Genomic DNA, 20,532 nt, shown 5'->3' with positions numbered 1-20,532 from the left:
GTAGTGAGACCCAAAAGGGTGAACTGATGATGATGTTGCCACTCTACAAGTGTTCTGAATAGGAACTTGTGCTATGAATGCTGCCGAAGAGGCTTGGGCCCTTGTGGAATATGCTGTCAGGGCAGGTGGGGGCAGGGACCTTTGCCAGGTCGTAGCATGTGTGGATGCAGGAAGTGATCCATGGTGAAATTCTCTGAGCTGAGACAGGAAGAACTTTCCTCCTCTCTGCAATGGCTATGAACAGTTGAGTAGTTTTCTGAAATGGCTTAGTCCTTTCTATGTGGCAGGCCAGTGTGTGTCTGACATCTAGTGAGTGGAGCCTCTGCTCTTCCCTGTTGGAAGGTGGTTTTGGATAAAAGACCGGTAGAAAGATATCCCATGGATACTATGGAACTGTGAGACCACCTTTGGAAGGAAAGCTGGATGAGGACACAATTGGACCTTGTCCTTGAAGAATACAGTGTTTGGTGGTTCTCAAGTGAGGGCCTGGATCTCTGACACTCTTCTGGCAGAAGTAATGGCCACTAGGAAGGTCACCTTCCAGGACATGTAGAGCAGAAAGCACGTTGCCAGTGGCTCAAATGGGGGTCCTGTCAATTTCAACAATACCAGGTTGAGGTCCCAGGGAGGGATTGGTTGACATATCGAGGGGTGCAATATAACAAGGTTTTTAAGAAACCAATTACAGATGCTGTTTGAAAACATGGAATGGCCATTGGTGAAAAGCTAAGATTGTGGCCAGATGGACCCTAATAGATGATATTGTTAGATCTTGTTGCTTCAGGTGTAGTAAGTAGTCCACAATGAATGGTATTGCTGATTGCGTAGGCAAGACCTGGTCGAGAACCTCTTCCACTTTGCCAGGTAAGTAGCTCTGATGGACAGCTTCCTGCTCCCTAGTAGACCTCGTGCACCTGCCCTGACCATGCTAGCTCTGTGGGGTTCAGCCATGGAGCATCCAGGCTATCAGATGAAGGGACTCGAGGTTCGGGTGATGCAGGAGGCTGTGGTCCTGGGAGATCAGGTCTGGATACAGAGGTAGAAGGATTGGTATCTCCATTGAGAGTTCTAGGACTGTGGAAAACCAGTGCTGGCAGGGCCAGGCAGGGGCTATCAGGGTGACTCATGCTCTGTCCATTCTGATTCTCAGCAAGACCTTGTGAATGAGAGGAATGGGAGGAAATGCATAGAAGAGATGCCCCATCCAAGGAAGGAGGAAGGCATCTGCGAGAGATCTGGGGCTGTGACCCAAGAGGGAGCAGAATTAGAGACACTTCCTGTTGTGCCTTGTCGCAAACAGATCTATCTGGGGAGTTTGGAAAATGGTGTTCATAATATCTAAATGAATGGACCACTCGTGGTGGTTTGGAGAAGGATCTGCTGAGGTGATCTGTTAGCTCATTCTGCAATCCCAGCAGATAGGAGGCCTTGTGATAGATCAAGTGGGCTATGTAAAACTCCCACAAGTGAAGTGCTTCCTGGCACAGGTGAGAGAAGCACCCTCCTCCCTGCCTGTTGATACAAAACATCGCCGTTGTGTTGTCTGTGAGAGCTGACATGTTCTTGCCTGCCACATGGGGCTGGAATGCCTGGCAAATGCCCTGAGCAATCTGATATTGATGTGCAGCAAGAGCTCTTCCGGAGACCAGAGGCCCTGAGTTCTGAGGGAACTCAAGCAAACACCCCACCATTGCTGAAGCATCTGTAATGAGAGACACTGATGATTGGGGTCTTGAGAATGGGACTCTTGCATGCACCGCCAATGGATCTAGCACCAATTGAGGGAGGCGATCACTGACAAGGGAACTGTAATAACTGTGGCTAAATGGTGTTGGTTTGGCAAGTATACGGATGCCAGTCACACCTGGAGAGGTCTGAGTTGAAGTCTTGCATGCTGCACTACATAGGTGCATGAGGCCATGTGGCCCAGGAGCTTCAAGCAGTTCCTTGCTGTCATGATGGGTGATCTCTGAGGCTCTCTATAAGCATCACTATTGCTTGGAACCATGCTTCTGGGAGAAAGGCTCTGGCTTGGACAGAGTCGAGGATCACTCCAATAAACTCTGTCCTTTGAGCGGGAAGAGGGTAGAGTTCTGCGTGTTTATAAGTAGACCTAAGCCCTGGAATACTGACTGGTTTAACTTTATATTGGACGCCACCTGGCTCTTGGTGTGACCTCTGACTAGCCAGTTGTCGAGGTAAGAGTAGACCTGAATCCCTTGCCTCCTCAGAAAGGCTGTGACTGCCATGCACTTTGTGAACACCTGAAGGGCCGCTGTCAGGTCAAACGGAAGAGCCGCAAATTGGTAGTGCATGTGGCTCTCGATGAACCTGAGGAACCTTCTGTGTTCCTGAAAAATCAAGATATGGAAGTAAGTGTCCTTCAGATTGGACATACCAGTGCCCTGGATCCAGGAAGGGAATGATGGAAGCCAAGGAGACCATGTGGAACTTTAGCTTCTTCATGTATCTGTTGAGCTTTTGCAGGTCCAGAATTGGTCTGAAACTGTCATTGGCTTTTGGGATTAGGAAATATTGGGTGTGGAACCCTTGGCCCCTTAACTCTGGTGGAACCTCTTCCATGGTTCACACACTTAGGAGCGACTACACCTCTTGGGCTAGAAGATGCTCCTGAGACGAGTCCCTGAAGAGGAGCAGGGTGGTGGGGGAGAAGAAGTGAACTAAAGGGCATATCCTAATGCTATCATGCTTCGCACCTAGTGGTTTGTTGTATTATGGGCCCATGCCTCATTGAAATGGAATACACAGTCCACAAAAATACTGGGGAGGTTGGATCCAAGTTCTGGCCTGGTACGTCGTCCCCGAGTGACCCATCAAAAGGGCTGCTTGGACCCACCAGTGTGTCTGGATGGGAGCAGGCATGGATGTGGATGAGGACTGTGGAGGATGTCTTCTCCTAAAGCCCCTGCTCCTCTTCCTGTGAGAGTCCTGCAGGGCAGGTGGCGGGAAGAATTGAGAGGCTGGTTGAGGCTTATTTATGTTTCCTTGTGGGTGCTGGTGTATAAAGACCTAGGGACTTCAGGGTGTCCCTGCCGTCCTTTAGGCTATGCAGCTTGGAGTCCATCTGCTTGGAAAAAAGCAACATGCCCTCAAAAGGAAGGTATTGCAGAGTCTGTTGAATCTCATGTGGTAGGCCTGAGGACTGAAGCCATGAGCTTCCACACATTGCCACTGCTGAGGCCATAGATCTGGCTGCAGAGTCAGCTGCATCCAAGGCTGCTTGAAGGGACGCCTCTGCCACTGATTTGTCTTCTTCCATGAGAGCTGAAAACTCTTATCGGGATTCCTAGGGTAACAACTCCTTCAACCTCAGCACAGAGTCTCCAGGAATTAAAATCATATTTGCTCAGCAGTGGTTACTGGTTCACGATTCTGACCTGAAGGTCACCTGTTGAATAGACTTTCTGCCAAAAAAGTCTAATTTTTTGTCATCTTTGGCCTTGGGTGATGGCCCTTGTACCTTGTTGCTCCCACTCATTGGCTGCTGACACAACCAAATAGCCCGGTTGTGGATGTATATATAAGAATTCATAACCCTTAGCTGGGAAGAAGTACTTCTTTTCAGTCTTCTTTGCTGTCGCTGAATGGACGCTGGGGTCTGCCACAATGCTTTGATGGGGTCCATAATGGCCTCATTAAGAGGCAGTATCACTCTTGATGAGCCCGTTGACATTAGAATACCCGGCAAAGCATGGGAGGATTCCCTGACCTTCTCTACCTGGATCCCCAGGTTTTGGGCCTCTCTCTTAAAGAGCTCCTAATGAGCCCTACAGTCAACCTGAGAGGGCACTATATCTGCTTCCACCACTGCCTCATCAGAAGAGGAGGAAGAAATGGTAGGAGGTACTGTTCTTCACCTTCGGCACTGGATAGGTCTCCAGGTGCTGGCTCTTGGTACTGGATCCTGCTCTGAGTGGCACAGTGGTAGTGCTCTGGACTCAGATGCCACAGAGTATGACCTTCTGGACCGGGGCCCCTGCATTGGTGGAAAAGCCCACGGGTTCCAGAATGACCATTGTGCTGGCATCTGCCACCACTCCTGTGGCCACGCCATGGGTGGGATGCCTTGGCCCGGGTCCATAGGAGGATAGTGCCAACTGGAGTGATGGTGTCGGCTTTGGCAAGAGACTGCCTCCAAGTCCAACTCCGAAGACTTCTTTGCTGGAGACCAGGGATGTATGGTGCTGATCGGTGTCAGTGACCAGTGCTAAGAGGGAGGAGATTGGGGTTGGGCCATAATGGTTTCCCTTTGAAAGGCACCTGAGACCTAGGTGCCACAGAGGTCCCTTCATTTGGTGCTGTTGCTGTCAGCTCCTGAATAGCCGGAGACGCCGGTACAAGCAGTGAGAGTAAGTCTCTTGCTGCAGCGAATGCCTCTGGTATTGACTGTACTGCCAAGGCACCAGAACTCTGGTGGCGCTCCTGCATTGTTGAGTCCATAATGGTACCCGCTCTGGGGCTGGAGTCAATGGCACCACATGGCTGACGTGGGTCACACTCTACTCTCCCTGCCCCGCCGACCTCGGGGTTGGGGATAGACCTCTGTCAGTCTTCTGATAGAGGTCTGATAGAGGAATGGCAAACGGTGCCGAGGTTCTTTTGCAGGAGCACTTTTCTTTTGCACTGGACATGGCTCTTGAGATGTGGAAGGAGCTTCTCTCCTTGGTACCGTTGATGAAGAACAGCGCCAAGGGTCCCGAACAGCAGCCGGGGAGCTCCTTACTGAGGCTGAAGTGCTCGGTGCCAAGTCCGAGTGACCCAGCTCCAAGGGATGTCTTAGCGCTGCTTCCATGAGGGTAAATTTCAGTCTGGTGTCTCTACCCTCTCTGGTGCGGGTTCTGAAGTCTTTACAGATCTTACAAAGTTCCTGCATGTGATCCTCCACCAGGCACTCAAGGCAGCTGGAATGGGGATCACTTACAGGCATAGGCTTGTGGCACAGGGCTTAAAGCTCAGAGACCAAGTTCCAATAACCTAACTATCTAATAACAGAAACAAATTGCAAGGACGAGGTAGTTTCAGCAACCGTCATAGGTGGAAAGAAGGAACTGAGGGGGCTGTGGGTTGGCAGGACCCTTTATACCAGTACTATGAATGCAAAACCCTAGGGGGCACCAGAGCCGACCTGACGGACACCACTGAGGGAAGATTTTCCAGCGGCTGTTCTCGGAGTGAGCACACCCCTACATTGGAATGGACATGTGCAAAAATAAAGGATTATTGTCAACAAAACTGTATCATGTTTTGATGCATTTGTTTTGAGTCAGATGACATGATGCAGACCATGCCAAGCAGTCAGTGTAGACCAGGACACAACGGGATGAGTTCTTGACCCCACTGAAGTCAATGGGACATTTTCCATTAAGTTTAAGGGAGCCAGAATTTCATCCATTGTGTTCAATATCATGTCAGCTATACCTAAATAGCACTCGGCATTTTTCAATATCGAGACACTTATTTGGGCCCTTATATATGGGATAAGGAGCCTATCTTTAGGTACCCCTTCATGAAAATCTATTAGCTGGTGTACACGTTTTGTGGGCATCTAAAGTAACTAGATCTTAACAGAACCCATGATCACATACTGATGAAACCCTCAAATTCAATAATGGTTGATGACGGGCTTATCATTTGCTGTGGCTTTAGTAAATACCAAGGATCTGATCTTGTCATCAGTCTGCACTCAGAACTCTCAGTGACATCCATAGGTGGAACTTCCATAGATAAAATGATGGGAGAACTGGGCCTCAGTAGTTTGACACAGTATGTTACTCTGCATACATTTACCTGTTTTGTTTCCAGAATATTAAGACGGTAGTATTTCACAGGTCCAAAGAACCCTTCAATGCCAGGTGCGTACCCACAGCCTCCAAGAACAAAGTATCCAGCCGTGTCGTCATAATAGAAATCTTCCCTAAAACTAGAAAACAAGACGCATAAATACTCTGAGTATTTGGAGGTATTATGAAGCAAACAAGAACCCTGTGTCTCATACTTTGGTAGAGACTACCTTTAATTCATCCCAAACATCTATTTCTGTTCCCTATCCTTTTACTCTCTCTTTGGAAGTCAAGACAGTTAAACTGAATTAAAACCACTTTAGTTCTGAATGAGCTTGTCTACACAGGGGTTTAATATGGTTTAACTAATCCACTTTTAAATCACACTTGTAGGTAATTCAGAATAATTTTCATGAGTGTCCCTGTGTAGACAAATCCATAAAAAAGATTTAACAAACATTTTGTTTCACAAACATTTTAGAACCGCTGATTTTTTATCTGTTGACATGATTTGCACATTTGAGGTGTCTTTCTTCCTGATCTTTTGTGTAAATAAAACCCAGACAAAGATCTTTATTTTTATTTTTTATATTTATTATGAATCCATTGTTACAATGAATATCTGCAAATGCACCTTACACAGTTCACATTTTGTAAACAAGAATGGAGAGGAAAAAGAGTAAACAGCAAAGCTTACAATATAATGTATTAGTACATAATCTCCTTTATTAAAGGAATCCTAAAATTCTTTGCACAAGAGAGTCAGTTGTATGCTAGAGGGAAAATGAATAATTTAACATGAGATTTTAAGAAGAAAAATGGTCCAATAGCTTGGAGCCAGGGATGGAGAAAGAGCAATAAGTCAGTGGGACAGTACAAATACACGAGCCACCCCCAACTGTGGACATGAGAGGCATGATCCTCATGCCACTGAAGTTGATGGAAATTTTGTCATCTACTTAAGGGGAGCAAATCTAGACCCTCGGGTTAAATCCTGGCTCCTTGAAGTCAATGTCAGTTTTGCCATTGATTTCAGTGAGGCCAAGATTTCACCTTAAGAGCCTGATTCAAAGCCCACTGAAGTAAATTTTAGTCTATTAGTTTCAGTGGTCTTTGATCAGACCCTATGAATTAGACGGCAATACCTTTACTTATGTTGAGTAGTAACTTACTTCTCAAATAGTCCCATTGACATCAGAATGACCACTCATGATGTATTCAACATGTGTACAGGTAACGTAATCTAGCCCATGACTGCTGTAGTGACATGAGTGGGTGAAGAATAGTGTCAGAGAGGCAGGGTAGAAAGTTTTGGAAAATCAGTTTTGGAATTTCAGTTACACCCCTCTTCCCTGCCCTCCCCTCCCCACCCATCCCCCACAACCAAACACAGACAACATTAGTATGCAAAGGGGAATGCTTCTCTTACTTAAAAGACTGATGCTGGTGCCTTTTCAGATTCTTCCCAACGCTGGTTATTTCTATCTAAAAGGATGGAAAATATTAAATGTCAGTTGTGATAGACTGCAAATTGCAAGCTAACTGCCATAATATTATTTGATATACAGTAACTCTTAGTTTTGAAAATTGTCGTTTGCGTCCTGCTGCATCTTTTGGTATGTTAAGAGGGACACTGTCAAATAGCTTAATGGGATTTTCGAAAACACCTAGTTGCTTTGGAAAATCCCGCTAAGTGGCTATCTACATCTTTAAATGCCTAAATACCTTTAAAAAACTGGCCTCTAATCTCTTGATGCCTCGTTTCCCCATCTATAAAATGGGGATAATAATCCCTGCCTAATTGGTTAATGTTTCTGTGATACTCAGATACTACAGTGATGTGAGCCCTAGAAAAACTAAGAAATAAATAGCTACTCAATAGGGATTGCGGAAGGAGTGAGAGAAGGAGAGCAGTGTATAGAGTTTCTATTACTCTAAGATGATTTTTACACATACAAAAAAGCCATATTGTACTTCCTTGTGGTAAAACCTTGGGAAATGCCACAAAAGTTTACTGTGTGGTGTTTCCTCCTGATATTACCTCTGTAGGAAGATATGTGGAGCTTGGCCTGTACACTCTATAGCGAAAGGGGGCTCCAGCCAACACAGAAACTGAGAGCTGTCCATCCATGCTTCTCTCCAATCTCCATTTCCCTAATGGCCCTAAGGCTCCCTTAGGAATCTGGCCTGACTTCACAGGTATTGGGCAGGGCACCACAAGGAACCCTGTCTTGGAGGGAAGGGGAGGAGTGTGCCTTGTAAAGCAGCTGTAGTGGTTTTGTGGAGAGACTTCTGCAGGGCTAGACCATGTCACACTGCTTCCATCCATCTTAGGTACTTATTGGCCCCCACAACAGTGTAATATCTGAATGCCTCACATAATATGTATTTACCCTCCCAACACCCCTGTGAGACAGGTGCTATTATTACAGATGAGCAATTGAAGCACAGCAAGACTAAGCAACTTGACTCTGGCTGAGCTGGGAATAGAGCCTGAATCTTCTGTGTCCCAGGTTACCACTCTAAGCATTTGACTGTCTTCCCGTCTGGCTTTGTTCCTCCTGCCTCAGGAGGAGCTCTGATGAACCTTTTTATGCTCCCTTCATATCAACCGATAGAGAAAAGCATGAGATTTTACTTCAAGTCTATGTGAACTCACTCTGCCCTAAGATTGCAGAATAATGTCTTGATTTAGCTATCTAAGTGACCAATAGGCAACCCTCTTCAAAAGGAAATGACTTATTCACCTTATGCTAATATTGATAATAACATTCACATCTGCACCTGAACTGGACTTCAGGCCAGGTCCATGCCTGCTTCCAGAAGTGGAGGCCTGAACTACACAGTGCAGTTTAAACATTTTTAAAAAGTCACCTAAAATGATTCAGAAACAAATGTTTTTTTTTTAATTTCCTATTAAAAAAAGTAGGTTGGAGACAGAACACATGTTAAAATGAGGTAGCCATTTAAAAATAAATATACATTTCTATCTGATTTTTTTTGGCAAGAAAATCAGGCTACTTTGTGGAACCCTGACCTTTTCCTCCATTTATATATTTATATTATAGATGTCTGGCGTTAAGGTTGTACAAATGTTTTCATTTTAAAGTGTCATTTTCTGCCTTGTCAGTTTTTTACCGTTGGATCTAAACTGGTCAGTGTGGCTCTTTTAATCCATGAATTAGTGGGCTTTTTAAAACTTCAAGCAAAATCAATTCAGTCCTTTTCAAGAATGAAGAGGAAGAAAAAGATTTACACATTTAAACAAAAGATGCAAACATTTTTAAAGTGCTCTAGTGCCTTAGTGGTTCATGGTAGAGACTAGAAATGGGGCAGGGAGAATGACCCAGATGTGCCTTTTAGTGGTCTGTTGAAAACTGGTTGTGATTTGTTAAAATTATAAGGGTTTAAAATATGTGTTTTGTCCGTTGGCAGTGGATTTTGTAATGTGATCTCTTAACAGCGTTCTACTGGTTCTCTGTATGGAAGCAGAGCTTAGAAAATTGCATAGGAGGTGGAATATTTTTTCTTTAGGCGTGAAAGAGGCTGGGAGACATGCTTCTGGGAAGGGTAGTTTTTAGATTACTGAGAGATGCAGGAGCTAGAGGAGGAGGGGGAAGTATACTTAATAGATGGGGAAACTGAGCCACAGAAAATCAGTCCTTCCTTGCACTGGAAAATGTTCTCTTTTCTAGCAGCAGCACAGCTACACTAGAGCTAGCAGTGACTAATGTGTGTGGATTTGTGATAGACATTGGCCTCTAAATCAAAAGACCTAGTTTCAAATCTCCGGTCTCTCATTCTTTTGCTGTGTGAAAACGTGCAAAGCATATAATCTCTCTTTGCCCAGTCTGTAAAAAGGGATAGTGGTGGCATAACCAAATATAAATAGCCCTCTGCAAACTCCAAACACTGTTACCCTTGTCTTAAACTACAAGATGGCAGCTGTGACACCACACATACCTGTCCTCCATTAAAGGAGAGATCTAGTCGAAACCACTGTTTCAGAGGAAGGCTGAAGCTAGTTTTCACTGCAAGGTCTTCTCCTTTGACAAGACGCATCTGTATATGAACATAACCTGACAAACACAGCAACAAATGAAAACAAAGAAATAGTTAAAAACCACAAAATTATGAAAGCTAAGAACTGGCTTCCTAAATGTTGTTCACAATAACCCTGTCCTGTGAAGCAATACAATGGTAATTTGACGGTACTACTTAGAATCACAGAAGTTAGATTCACAGAGTCAGAGATTTTAAGATCAGAATGGAGTATTATGATCATCTGGTCTGATGCCACCCGAGAGAGGCTGACACCCTGCGTAACACAGGCCATAGAATTTCACCAAGTAATCCTTGCATGAAGCCTGCTCCAGTTGAGCTATCGCATATTTTTAAACAAAACCATCTAGTCTTGACTTCAAAAAAAGTCAAAAGAATCCACCAGATCCTTAAGTAAATTGTCCTAATGGTTAATTACCCTCACTGTTAAAAAATTTGCATTTTATGTCCAGGCTGAACTTGTCTAGCTTCAGCTCTGAGCCACTGGATCTTGTGATGCCTTTTTTCCAATTAAAGAGTCCTCAACTTTCAGAAATCTTCTTCCATCATATGTACTTGTAGACGATGATCAAGTCACCCCACAACCTTCTTTCGGATAAGATAAATAGACTGAGCTTCTTCCATCTCTCACTGTAAAACAGAACTTGAATCATTCTAGTACCACTTTTCTGAGCCCTTTCCAATTTTTCAATATTCTGTTTGACGTGTGGACACCAGAACGGGACACAGTATTTTAGTTCCAGTCTCATTAATTTCACATACAGAAGTAATACCATTTCCTTCCTTCCTCATTCTCTTGTTTACCCATGCAAAGACTATGGGCTTGACTACACTTACATTTTATAGCGCTCTAACTTGCTGGCTCAGGGGTATGAAAAATCACACCCCCCACCCCCGAGCGCAGCAAGTCAGAGTGCTTTAAAGCACCAGTGTAAATAGGCTCCCAGCTGTGCTCCCAGCGCTCGGAGCTAATCCCCTCATGGAAGTGGATTACCAGGAGCGCTGGGAGAGCTCTCTCCCAGTGCTTGCACGCGACCACACTCACACTTCAAAGCGCTTCCCCGGGAGCACTCCTGCGACAGCACTTGGAAGTTTCCAGTGTAGCCATGCCCTTAGTTTGCTCTCATAGTCACAGCATGATGCCAGCAGCTGTGGAAAAGACCTATAATATTTCGTTCATCCTCCTGAGAGTGTGGGATTGTTCTTGAAAATAAAATCAGAAAAGAAAACTGACACTTTCTGAGATAGCCCAGGCTGGATGCAAAGATTTCTATGGAAATACCGTGGCCAAATTTAATTCTTCTTAATCTTACTCTAATAATATACTGGATATTTTTTGTTTCCAAACACACAGGGCCAAAATGGAGCATTCTGCCAGGCATGAGTTTAGTACAATAGGCCTGACAAAAATGTTTGTAAATGTTGTTCTTTGTTACGGGTCAGGGATGATAACACTATTTCTCCTCTGAAGGCTTCATGGTATTATTACCTTCTTCATTTAGAAATACAGCAGGGGTACTATACATTTCTCCTGGGTCAATAAAGTAGAATATTCCACACAGATTCTTTTCGCAGTGATGGAGTAAATAAAGCCAAACTGAAATAGTGAACCTGCATGAGTAAAAAGAAACAAACAACCCACTCTGAGGATATAGATCATATCAATTTTTAAAATCTACATATTTTTAAAGGCACGTTTTCCACTTTAGTTTACCAAAGCTCATTTACTCTTGTGATCTTCAAAACAGAACACAGAGCAGTTACAACTGCTTGGGACAAAACAAGCCATTTCAGAGTCTTGCTGCTGAGATCTCCTCTTGGATACTCAGGTTTGCATTGATGTAGCACTGAGAAGTCAGGTACAGTGCTTGATTTTTCCAAGTTATACAGTTATTAGAGAGGAGGAAAAAGTCTTTAGGGCAAGATTGTGACCAGCCCTTCTGCTGGTGCACAAGGGAAGGACACACTAGCCTGTCTTCTACTCTTGTGCTCCTGTGCAGGGGCCAATTATTGTGTGGCTAAGGAGCATAGTCCCGTCTCTCTCCTAGACCTCCCCTGGGTACCAGCTGTCTGAAAGGAGGGGTGGGCTGAGACAGATGTCAACGGAGAGCAAATCTTCACAACCGGGGGCCAAAAGGAAAGATGTATTCACCTGCCAACCTAACGTTTGATAGTTGGGGGGATCTCTACAAGTGGGGAGAGGAGAGCACACATTCCTTCTGATGGCTGTCACAAGGCACACAGTGTAGGACAATGCTGACTGAGTCAGCACCCCCATCACTGTAAATCTCACTGTAAAATATAATTCTCTGGCAGGGAAAAATTCTGTGGCCAGTAGATGCTCCAGGATTCCTGCTTCCCCTTGGTGCCCAGTGCCTAGAGGCAGCTGCCCCATGCAATAGCTGAATTTCTCCAGCCCTCTCTCACTATATTATGCTCATCTGCTTTTCTGCTCATCCTTACAGAGATTTCTGCACTCAAAGAAATCCCTGATTAAGACTGAAAGCTTCAGACTGTTGAATTTGGCCTGTTTGCTCCCCTCGAAGGTGTGGAGAGGAGCAAAAATTCACATGTAAATTGGGCTGTGGAGAAAAAGCTGTGAGGTAGCATGCTTCCTCTCCCACTCAGTGTGTAGCTATCAGCAGCTGGTTTGCCACCACAAAATACACGAGTGGTGTTCCATGTAAAAGAGGGGATGAGGCCTGGTGGCAGGGCAGTTAATAGTGCATATTCCCATCCACAGATTCTTAGAGGGGAAGTTGAATTCAGCTGCAGTGGATAGCCACTGATAGCATGGCACATGAGCCAGCCATGCTACCAATTCTAAAGGGGCAAGGAGCTAGAAAGTGCATCAAAATAGAACTTCTACACATGGATGATTTAAGAGGCCTGTGTCTAGGGCCTCTAATTCCCGCAGATCCTCAGGATCAGCAAGTTTGGCAGTCACACCTCCTGTCCTTTAGTACATAAGGGTAATATATAAATCTAGTGATCATTTTCCATTTCCATGACCATGTTGCACTGAGGGGAGGTCAGGGAGCAACAGGAGCCCAGGGAAGGGTAGGGATCCTCCTCGTTTCCCCTCAGATCCCTATGTGGAACCAAAGAGCAATGGGAGCCTAGGAAAGCTGCAGGAGGGGAGTTCTTCATGAAATACGACTTCTCTGCATATCTTGGAAAGGAGTTTAGAAGCTGGGAGCCTTACTTCCTGTGCTGCTGGAATGTTTAGAGGGAGCGGAGGATGGAAGAGGAGTGAGCCCAAGTTTATTTGGTGTTGCAAATCTCAGTCCCGTCGTCTCTCCTCTGCTGAAGAAAACCCTTATAAACACCAGCAGGGAAGCTGCCCTATCACTTGCTTGAATTAGTGGAGACTGTGCCTTTAACTTGTGATTTTCTGTACAAGGGTGGCTCTGAGGACAGATTTTAGCAATTAGGAATTAAATATACTCATCTTCCATGATTTGCATTTGCTTACTTTGGGTAATCGATCTGATGCTGCCTGATTGTCTCAAGTTCTCTGTTGTGAAATCTCTTGAACTTCTTCACAATTCCTGTTTTCTCTCCGCTTGATGCATATGGAAAACTGAGGATCTCGACAGCATCTGCCAAATGTAATCATTCTTAGTCTGCCAAGAAATGTCAATTCACATTGACACCCCGCAATCATACACTGTTAAATGTTTAAATGAAATATCTTGTAACATAGAACAAATGCTATGATCTAGTCAGCCCACAAATACACAACAAATCCCTAATGTTAGGTCAACTCTCCTTTATACAATACACTGCAGCCCAGGAACAGCTTACTCATAGGAGGGAAAGAAGCATGGGGTCCATTTCTCATGGCTATTCTGAGGCTAGGATTAGTGGTAATGAGGTCACAAAATGTGGCAAAAATTCCAGTTGTTAGACACAGATCTGCCCAATAGGATCCTGAGGCACTTCTGACAGATTGTAGGTTTCCCTAGACATACTGAGACAGGTGGGTCAACTAGATTTCTACAGAGATATCCTGCATCCTGCAAGCTGTGTTTGTGGAACAATCATGGCTAAACCAAATCATGAGATGTCATCATGTTGCATCCCAGTGTGATGGCATACTTATCCAATGCCACACTGGATCACAACATACGTTGGCTGTACCAAGGAACACACTGAAAAAGAAGCAACTCTCGGGTCCCACACCCTTTGAATACATTATAGCAAATGCCCAGTTATAGTGGAGACAAACTTTTTGGTCACTATAATGGCCTCAAAACAGTTATAGACTATAATGTAAGTAAGAGCATACTAAACTACATAGGGACAAATTCTACCTTTAGGTACATGAGTGCATTCCCATTGATTTCACTGGCAGAAGTACCCATGTAATTGAGGGCAGAACTGGGCCATAAAGGCCTAAGATGGCAAAAACTGTTCAGTTTCTGCGATAATAGACTTTTTTCTGAGATAGTGGGTCACCTTCTGTATTTACTTCTGTACTCACACACAGTCTTCAATAGGGGCGGATGGGTGTAAATGAAAGCATAATCTGACTCAACATACGTTTTAACTCATTTCTGTTCCTTTCTAGGAAATTTAGAGGGATGCTTCAGATTTTATTTATAAATAAAGTGTAGCACAGCAAAACTACAGTTGCAGCTGAGATGGACATTGCATTCTAAACCCTATTTTCAGTTGTTTCTGTATCATAAAATGTTTCCTTCTGGGTTGAAATTTCACATACTCACTCTTAATCCAAAGGCTAGTCTTCTGTGTGGGGGGAGGAAGGGAGATCCATTTTAGGGCCTGATCCTATCATTCTTGTATCCATTGAAGCAGAGTGCATTGATTTAAATCAAGGCTATTTAAATCGCTGATTTTAATCATTTTGCTACCAAAAACAAATCCCTCTGGCAAAATATTTTTGCTAATAACTATAAATATACACTTTTATAGCAACTTATACAATGTGCCATTTTGGTCCCATCTTCGTTCTCTGAAAAAAGGAAACATGTAATTGTACCTACCAGTCTCATGTGGGCACTGAAGTATCCTGTTTGCCTGGAGCCTCCACATGTGCTCAGAGCTCCACTTAAAACATACTTTGTGATCTTTGTATGGACGCTCACAAGGTGGAACTGTTTCCAGCAAAGTATAATTCCTGGCAACTGCCTGTAGGTAGCTTTCATCCTGCTTGGCATCATAGCCCTCAACAGCTTTGTGACTGATCCATGCATATAGTATCACAGTAGGCACTATTATAGAGCGTCTGATGAAATAATCATCTCTGTAAACCATGATGTTTGGAAATTTCAAATGCACTGTTTGAGTTCTACTTATACGAAGATGCTTCTCATTCTTCCATCTCTTCTTATACACTAACACACCAGTTCTGAACTCCGATGAGGCTACTGCTTCCAAAGTGACCGTGCAAGGCTTAGAACATAAATACTGAACTGAGACCTCAGAATCGTTAAGAACTCTTCTTTCTAAAATGTTTAAATGAATAAAATCTTCATAAGCTATGCTGTGGTCAGACTGTGGGATAACTGACGTTGTCAGGAGTGTCTCCCTTCCAAATGATGGCACAAAATTCTGGAAAAAATTTTTTTTAAACGTTATATCCACCTGCCTGAGTTAAACTTTATGATTAATATATTTACAATAATGATTCATTGCATGTGTTTCTTCTCGTTTTAAAATGTAAAATACAGTATTAGACACCCAAAATGTGAAGGCCCTTTCATACAGGAACTAGCTATGAATTATTAGAATTTTTAGGCTAATATTTGACCAGTTTAAATTCTTATAACTACATACACCAACAAACATACATATAGATATATCCTGCAAATCTTACTCAGGTAAGATCCTATCCACCAAAGAAATGACTTACTCTATGAGCCACTAAGCACATTTTAGGATCAGACCATCAAAACTTCTATTGTGATTTATAGGATTTGGACCCTTGTTTTGTTTTTGTTTAGTTGTGTTTTTGTCAGCTTCTTATAATACAATTGTAAAAATAAATTTTCCTACCACAGAAACATTTAAATTAGTCATCTGTAAAGTGGGGATAATACCTAATCCACTTCCCAATCACAGTTTTGTTAGGATTAATTAACATTTGTAAAGTATTCAAAAGTGCATTGCAAGAATGAAATACAGAATGGCAGTGCACTTACTAGTTGGAAATCTAGTTGGAAAGCACAGTAGTCATTATTTGCAGCAGTGTAGACTTAGGTGCTAATGCGTCAGTTCCCCTGCTCTGGTCAGACGGAACTGTTGCACAGAGTTTGCTCAGTCTGGAGGGGGGGTCAGTCGGCCTTTCCTGTCTGAGTCTCTATAATAGTCCTGTTCTGGGCTATGAAAGTCTTTGTTTCTGTACCTCTGGGGTGTACAAGTTTCCCCTTATAGTTGGCCAGGCTAGCTGGTCTGGAGACCCCTTTTGGTGCTTAAGTCTCCATTGAGGGATCAGTAGGCGAACCTATGCCAACGTACTCCACTGGGTTCCAGCTCAGGGTTCTTAAACCAGGCAGGCACAATCAATTCTCTCCAATTTCTCCTGTTGTACCCTTCCTACTTTACTTGGCTTTGTGGGCTTCTTCAGCCCATAGTTAGTCATCCCTTGTCTGGGGTTTTGTGCCTGGGCAGCTTGTCACCAATTTTCTGGCAGGACTTCCCTTCTCTAGCCTGCTAGCTCCTCTGGCAGTCTCCCCGCTCCTTTGCTTCACAGCTTCTTTATTCTTCCAGCTGCTGTGAGGCTGCCAGTCAGCACTGGCTATGGAATCTGCCAATATCCCTTGGTGAGATCTAAGGTCATTATATAATATGTGCTTGTCCTAGATGTTCGATGAGGTTATCCACTCAAGACACTGGGTAAGCATGGAACAGCAATAGTAAAACAGAACAGTGTCCTGCTAATTTCACATGCTAACACTACACAGACTCAGGAAGACAACACTGCATTAGTTTACAGCTGATTCACATAGTTATTTTAACATCCACAAGGGCTACAAACTTTTTATTAATTGGAAGGGAGTTAGATTCCACTGAATTTGATGGCATTGGTTCTATTGCCATGCCAGATTTCAGGGGAAGCTTCCTATTCACCAGTGATGAGCAAAGAAGTTGATTTTCAACCTATGAAACATCATTGATACTAGGCAACAAAAAAGAAAAAAGGCTGAATAGGCATTATTATAAATCATTCCATTAGTATCAGGGATGATGAGCGTGTCATTGGGGACCAAATTCAGCTCTGGAGAAACTCCACTGACCTCAATAAAATTGCATCTGTTTACACAAGATCTGAATATGGCCCATAGTCCTCTACTGTGCCATGCTGAATTTTAAGATATGTGCAAAAGCCCCAATATGAGAAATTCAGCACAAAGGGCCCAGTCCTGCTCCCATTCAGTATCAATAGCAAAACAATCCCCACTGACTTAAATTGGAGGCCAAAAGAGCAAAAGCAGAGTCCTGAAATTATGCCGCTTTAAGTTAATTTGTATAGTGGGTGCCATTAAAAACTCATTATTTACCACCACCTGGGTACCTACAGTAAAGATAGTATAGTCTTACATGTAAAAGAAGAGATACCACAGTACCACAATCCCTCTGGAATGGAAAACGTTGAGTTTTTAATGGCATCTACTGTACAAAGTTTTCTAATGCATTAACGGTATGACTCATCACTTCTTAGATCAATAATGTACACTGAGAAATAGTGAGTAACCCCTAGTTTCTATAAGAGGAAATAAATATGTCTGGCCAAAATGAAGAGGATCCTCTTTAAAGGGTTACATTTTAAAGATCAGTATTGCCACAGAGTTAATCAATGTGACATTTCCCGCTTCACAATTTGTAACTCTTTTGTTGTCAGAGACAAAGATGGTAATCTAAAGCCTGACCTAAGACTATGCTGCAGAGGTAAACACAGCTCTTGCTGTATGGGTGGTGCAGGCAGAAAATATGTAATAATCTGAATATAATATAAGAGAAGAAACCAGGAGAAGTTTCTTTCCTTTTTTATGTGTAAAAAAATAATTACATACAATCATTTTAAAATGACGTCAATAAGAGTTATGTATGTTGCTTACATAAGGACACAAGAATTTAGAAATCTGAGGCTAAATTTTTTTAAAAGGTATGGTCCAGATGTTCAGGTGCTTGAACCCACAATTGGGGCCAGATTTGGAAAGCTCCTATTTAGGCACCTACATAAAGGCAGATTTTCAAAAGCACTCAGGATACAGCAGCTTCCAGAGTGATGCTGATGTTTTTCCAACACTGATCTCTTTTGAAAATGTGGCTTTGACTGTAGGTGCGGAAAATCTTGTGAAAATCTTGCCCATGTAGTCTTCGTTAAGTATATATTACCAGATTAATGGCCCAGTTATCAACTCTCCAACTTTTACTCTCACACACTATCCTTAATCAAAATAGGAGAACTGGTTAAAGAAGATTCAGATAAGTTAGATGTATTCGAAGTTGGCAGGGCCTGATGAAATCCATCCTAGGGTACTTAAGGAACTAGCTGAAGCAGTCTCAGAACCCTTAGTAATTATCTTCAAGAACTCCTAGAGAATTGGGTGAAGTCCCAGAGGACTGGAGAGTGGCAAACAAAGTAACTATCTTTAAAAAGGGGAACAAAGAGGACCTGGGAATTATAGACTAGTCAACCTAACTTTGATACTTGGAAAGATACTGCAACAAATTATTAAACAGTCACTTTATAAGCACCTAGAGAAATGGTTCTCAAACTGTGGATCGGGACCCCAAAGTGGGTCGCGACCCCCTTTGAATGGGGTCATCAGGTTGGCTTAGACTTGTTGGGGCCTGGGACTGAAGCCTGAGCCCCACTCCTCAGGGCCGAAGCCAAAGTGCTAGGGCTTCAGCCCTGGGCAGCAGGGCTCAGGTTGCAGGCCCCCTGACTAGGGACTGAAGCCCTTGAGCTTCAGCTTTGGTCCCCCTGCCTGGAGCAATAGGGTTCAGGCTTCCTCTCTCCCTCCGCCCCCTCCCAGGGAAGTGGGGCTTGGGCAGGCTCAGGCTTCAGTTCCCCCCCTCCTGGGGTCGTGAAGTAATTTTTGTTGTTAGAAGGGGGTCGTGGTGGAAGGAAGTCTGAGAACCCCTGTCCCAGAGGATAAACAGGGTTTTAAGCAATGGTCAACAGGGATTTGTCAAGAACAAATCATGTCAACTGAAAAATGGGGAATAACTGTCTAGATAGTAGCAGAGCTGAAAAGGATCTGAGGGTTATAGTGAATCACAAACTGAAAATGAGTTAACAATATGAGGCAGTTGCAAAAAAGACTAATATCATTCTGGGGTGTATTAACAGGAGTGTTGTATGCAAGACTACTCTACTAGGCACAGCTGAACTACTGTGTCCAATTCTGGACAACACACTTTAAGAAAGATGTGGACAAACAGCAGAGAGTCCAGAGAAGAGCAACAAAAATGATAAAAGGTTTAGAAAACCTGACTTATAAGGAAAGATTAAAACAACTGTGCATATTTAGCCTTGAGAAACACTCAGAGGAGGGACTGGTAACAGTCTTCAAATATGTTGAGGGATGTTATAAAGAAGATTGTGATCAATTGTTCTTCATGTCCACTGAAGTAGGACAAGAAGTAATGGGTTTAATCTGCAGCAAGGAAGATTTAGATTAGATATTAGGAAAAACTTTCTAACTATAAGGATAGTCAATCTCTGAAATGGTCTTCTAAGGGAGGTTGTAGAATCCTCATTTTTGGAGGCTTTTATGAACAGGTTGCACAAACACCTGTCACAGATGGTCTAGGTTTACTTGGTCCTGCCTCTACGCTGGGGACTGGACTTGATGACTTCTTGAGGTCCCTTCCAGCCTTATATTTCTTATATTTCTGATTCAGGTTAATATAGTCCTATGGAAAATAGTGGGATTCTTCTTGTTTGGTGTTGTCCTGGAAGTGTGTTGGAGTGGATGGATGGATGGATGTACGGGGATGGGGGGTTACACGGGAAGTGTGCTGGGGTGGACAGAGGGGGTACTAGGGTGCAGGAGTGCATTAGGAATGGGTTGGAGTGGGTAGAGGGATGGAGGTATTGGAACTGCGTTGAGGTGGACTGAGGCATGTATTGGATCAGAGGACTGTACTAGGAGCATATTAAGGTGGACAGAGGTGTGTACTGGGTGTGTGCTGGGGTGGATGGAGAAGTGTGGAAGGGTGTATTAGCAACATATTGGGGTGGGTGGAGAGGTGTATGGGAATGGACAAGTATATAGGGAGTGTTGTGGTGGATGGAGGGTGTATTGGGATTGAGAGATGTATTGGGAGTGTGCTGGGATGGATGGAGGCATAGAGGGCGTGTGCTGGGGGAAGCATTGGGAGTGCGCTGGGGGGTGCACCGAGGGGTGTGCTGGGAGGAACGGGGCATACTGCAGAGCACAGCGGGGTCCTGCATAGCTTCCGGGGCTGGCAGCGGAGGATGTGCCTGCTGCAGGGCAAAGGAGCTGGCAGCCCCTCCCAGGGTGCTCCCGGCGGCAGGTCCCGGCCAGCGCCGCAGCGGGGTGGCGGCCGGTGTCCGGGGAGTGGGGGGAGACGGGCTCACCAGCAGCCAGAGCAGGAGGAGGCCCCCGTGGGGCACGGCCCGGGGCTCCGCTGGGTACCACATGGTTCCGATGGGGCTCAGGCGCCAGCT

At 44.1% G+C, this 20,532-nt stretch overlaps 1 protein-coding gene across 1 annotated transcript in view; it reads right to left on the bottom strand.

Moving 5' to 3' along the window:
• Nucleotides 1–20,525, bottom strand: part of SEL1L3 (SEL1L family member 3) — a 62,376-nt gene extending 41,851 nt beyond the window's left edge. The window contains exons 1-7 of the mRNA XM_048848685.2: nt 20,443–20,525; nt 14,873–15,440; nt 13,339–13,465; nt 11,353–11,474; nt 9,765–9,880; nt 7,231–7,286; nt 5,809–5,941 (exon numbers count right to left, since the gene is read on the bottom strand). Coding sequence (XP_048704642.1) covers nt 5,809–5,941; nt 7,231–7,286; nt 9,765–9,880; nt 11,353–11,474; nt 13,339–13,465; nt 14,873–15,440; nt 20,443–20,505 — 1,185 coding nt within the window. The 5' untranslated portion in view covers nt 20,506–20,525. The remainder of the gene's footprint in view (nt 1–5,808; nt 5,942–7,230; nt 7,287–9,764; nt 9,881–11,352; nt 11,475–13,338; nt 13,466–14,872; nt 15,441–20,442) is intronic.
• Between the last annotated feature and the right edge of the window lie 7 nt (nt 20,526–20,532).

The sequence above is a fragment of the Caretta caretta genome, chromosome 4 (assembly GCF_965140235.1).
Source record: "Caretta caretta isolate rCarCar2 chromosome 4, rCarCar1.hap1, whole genome shotgun sequence".
Lineage (NCBI taxonomy): Eukaryota > Metazoa > Chordata > Testudines > Cheloniidae > Caretta > Caretta caretta.
This window is presented reverse-complemented; position numbering and strand designations above follow the sequence as displayed.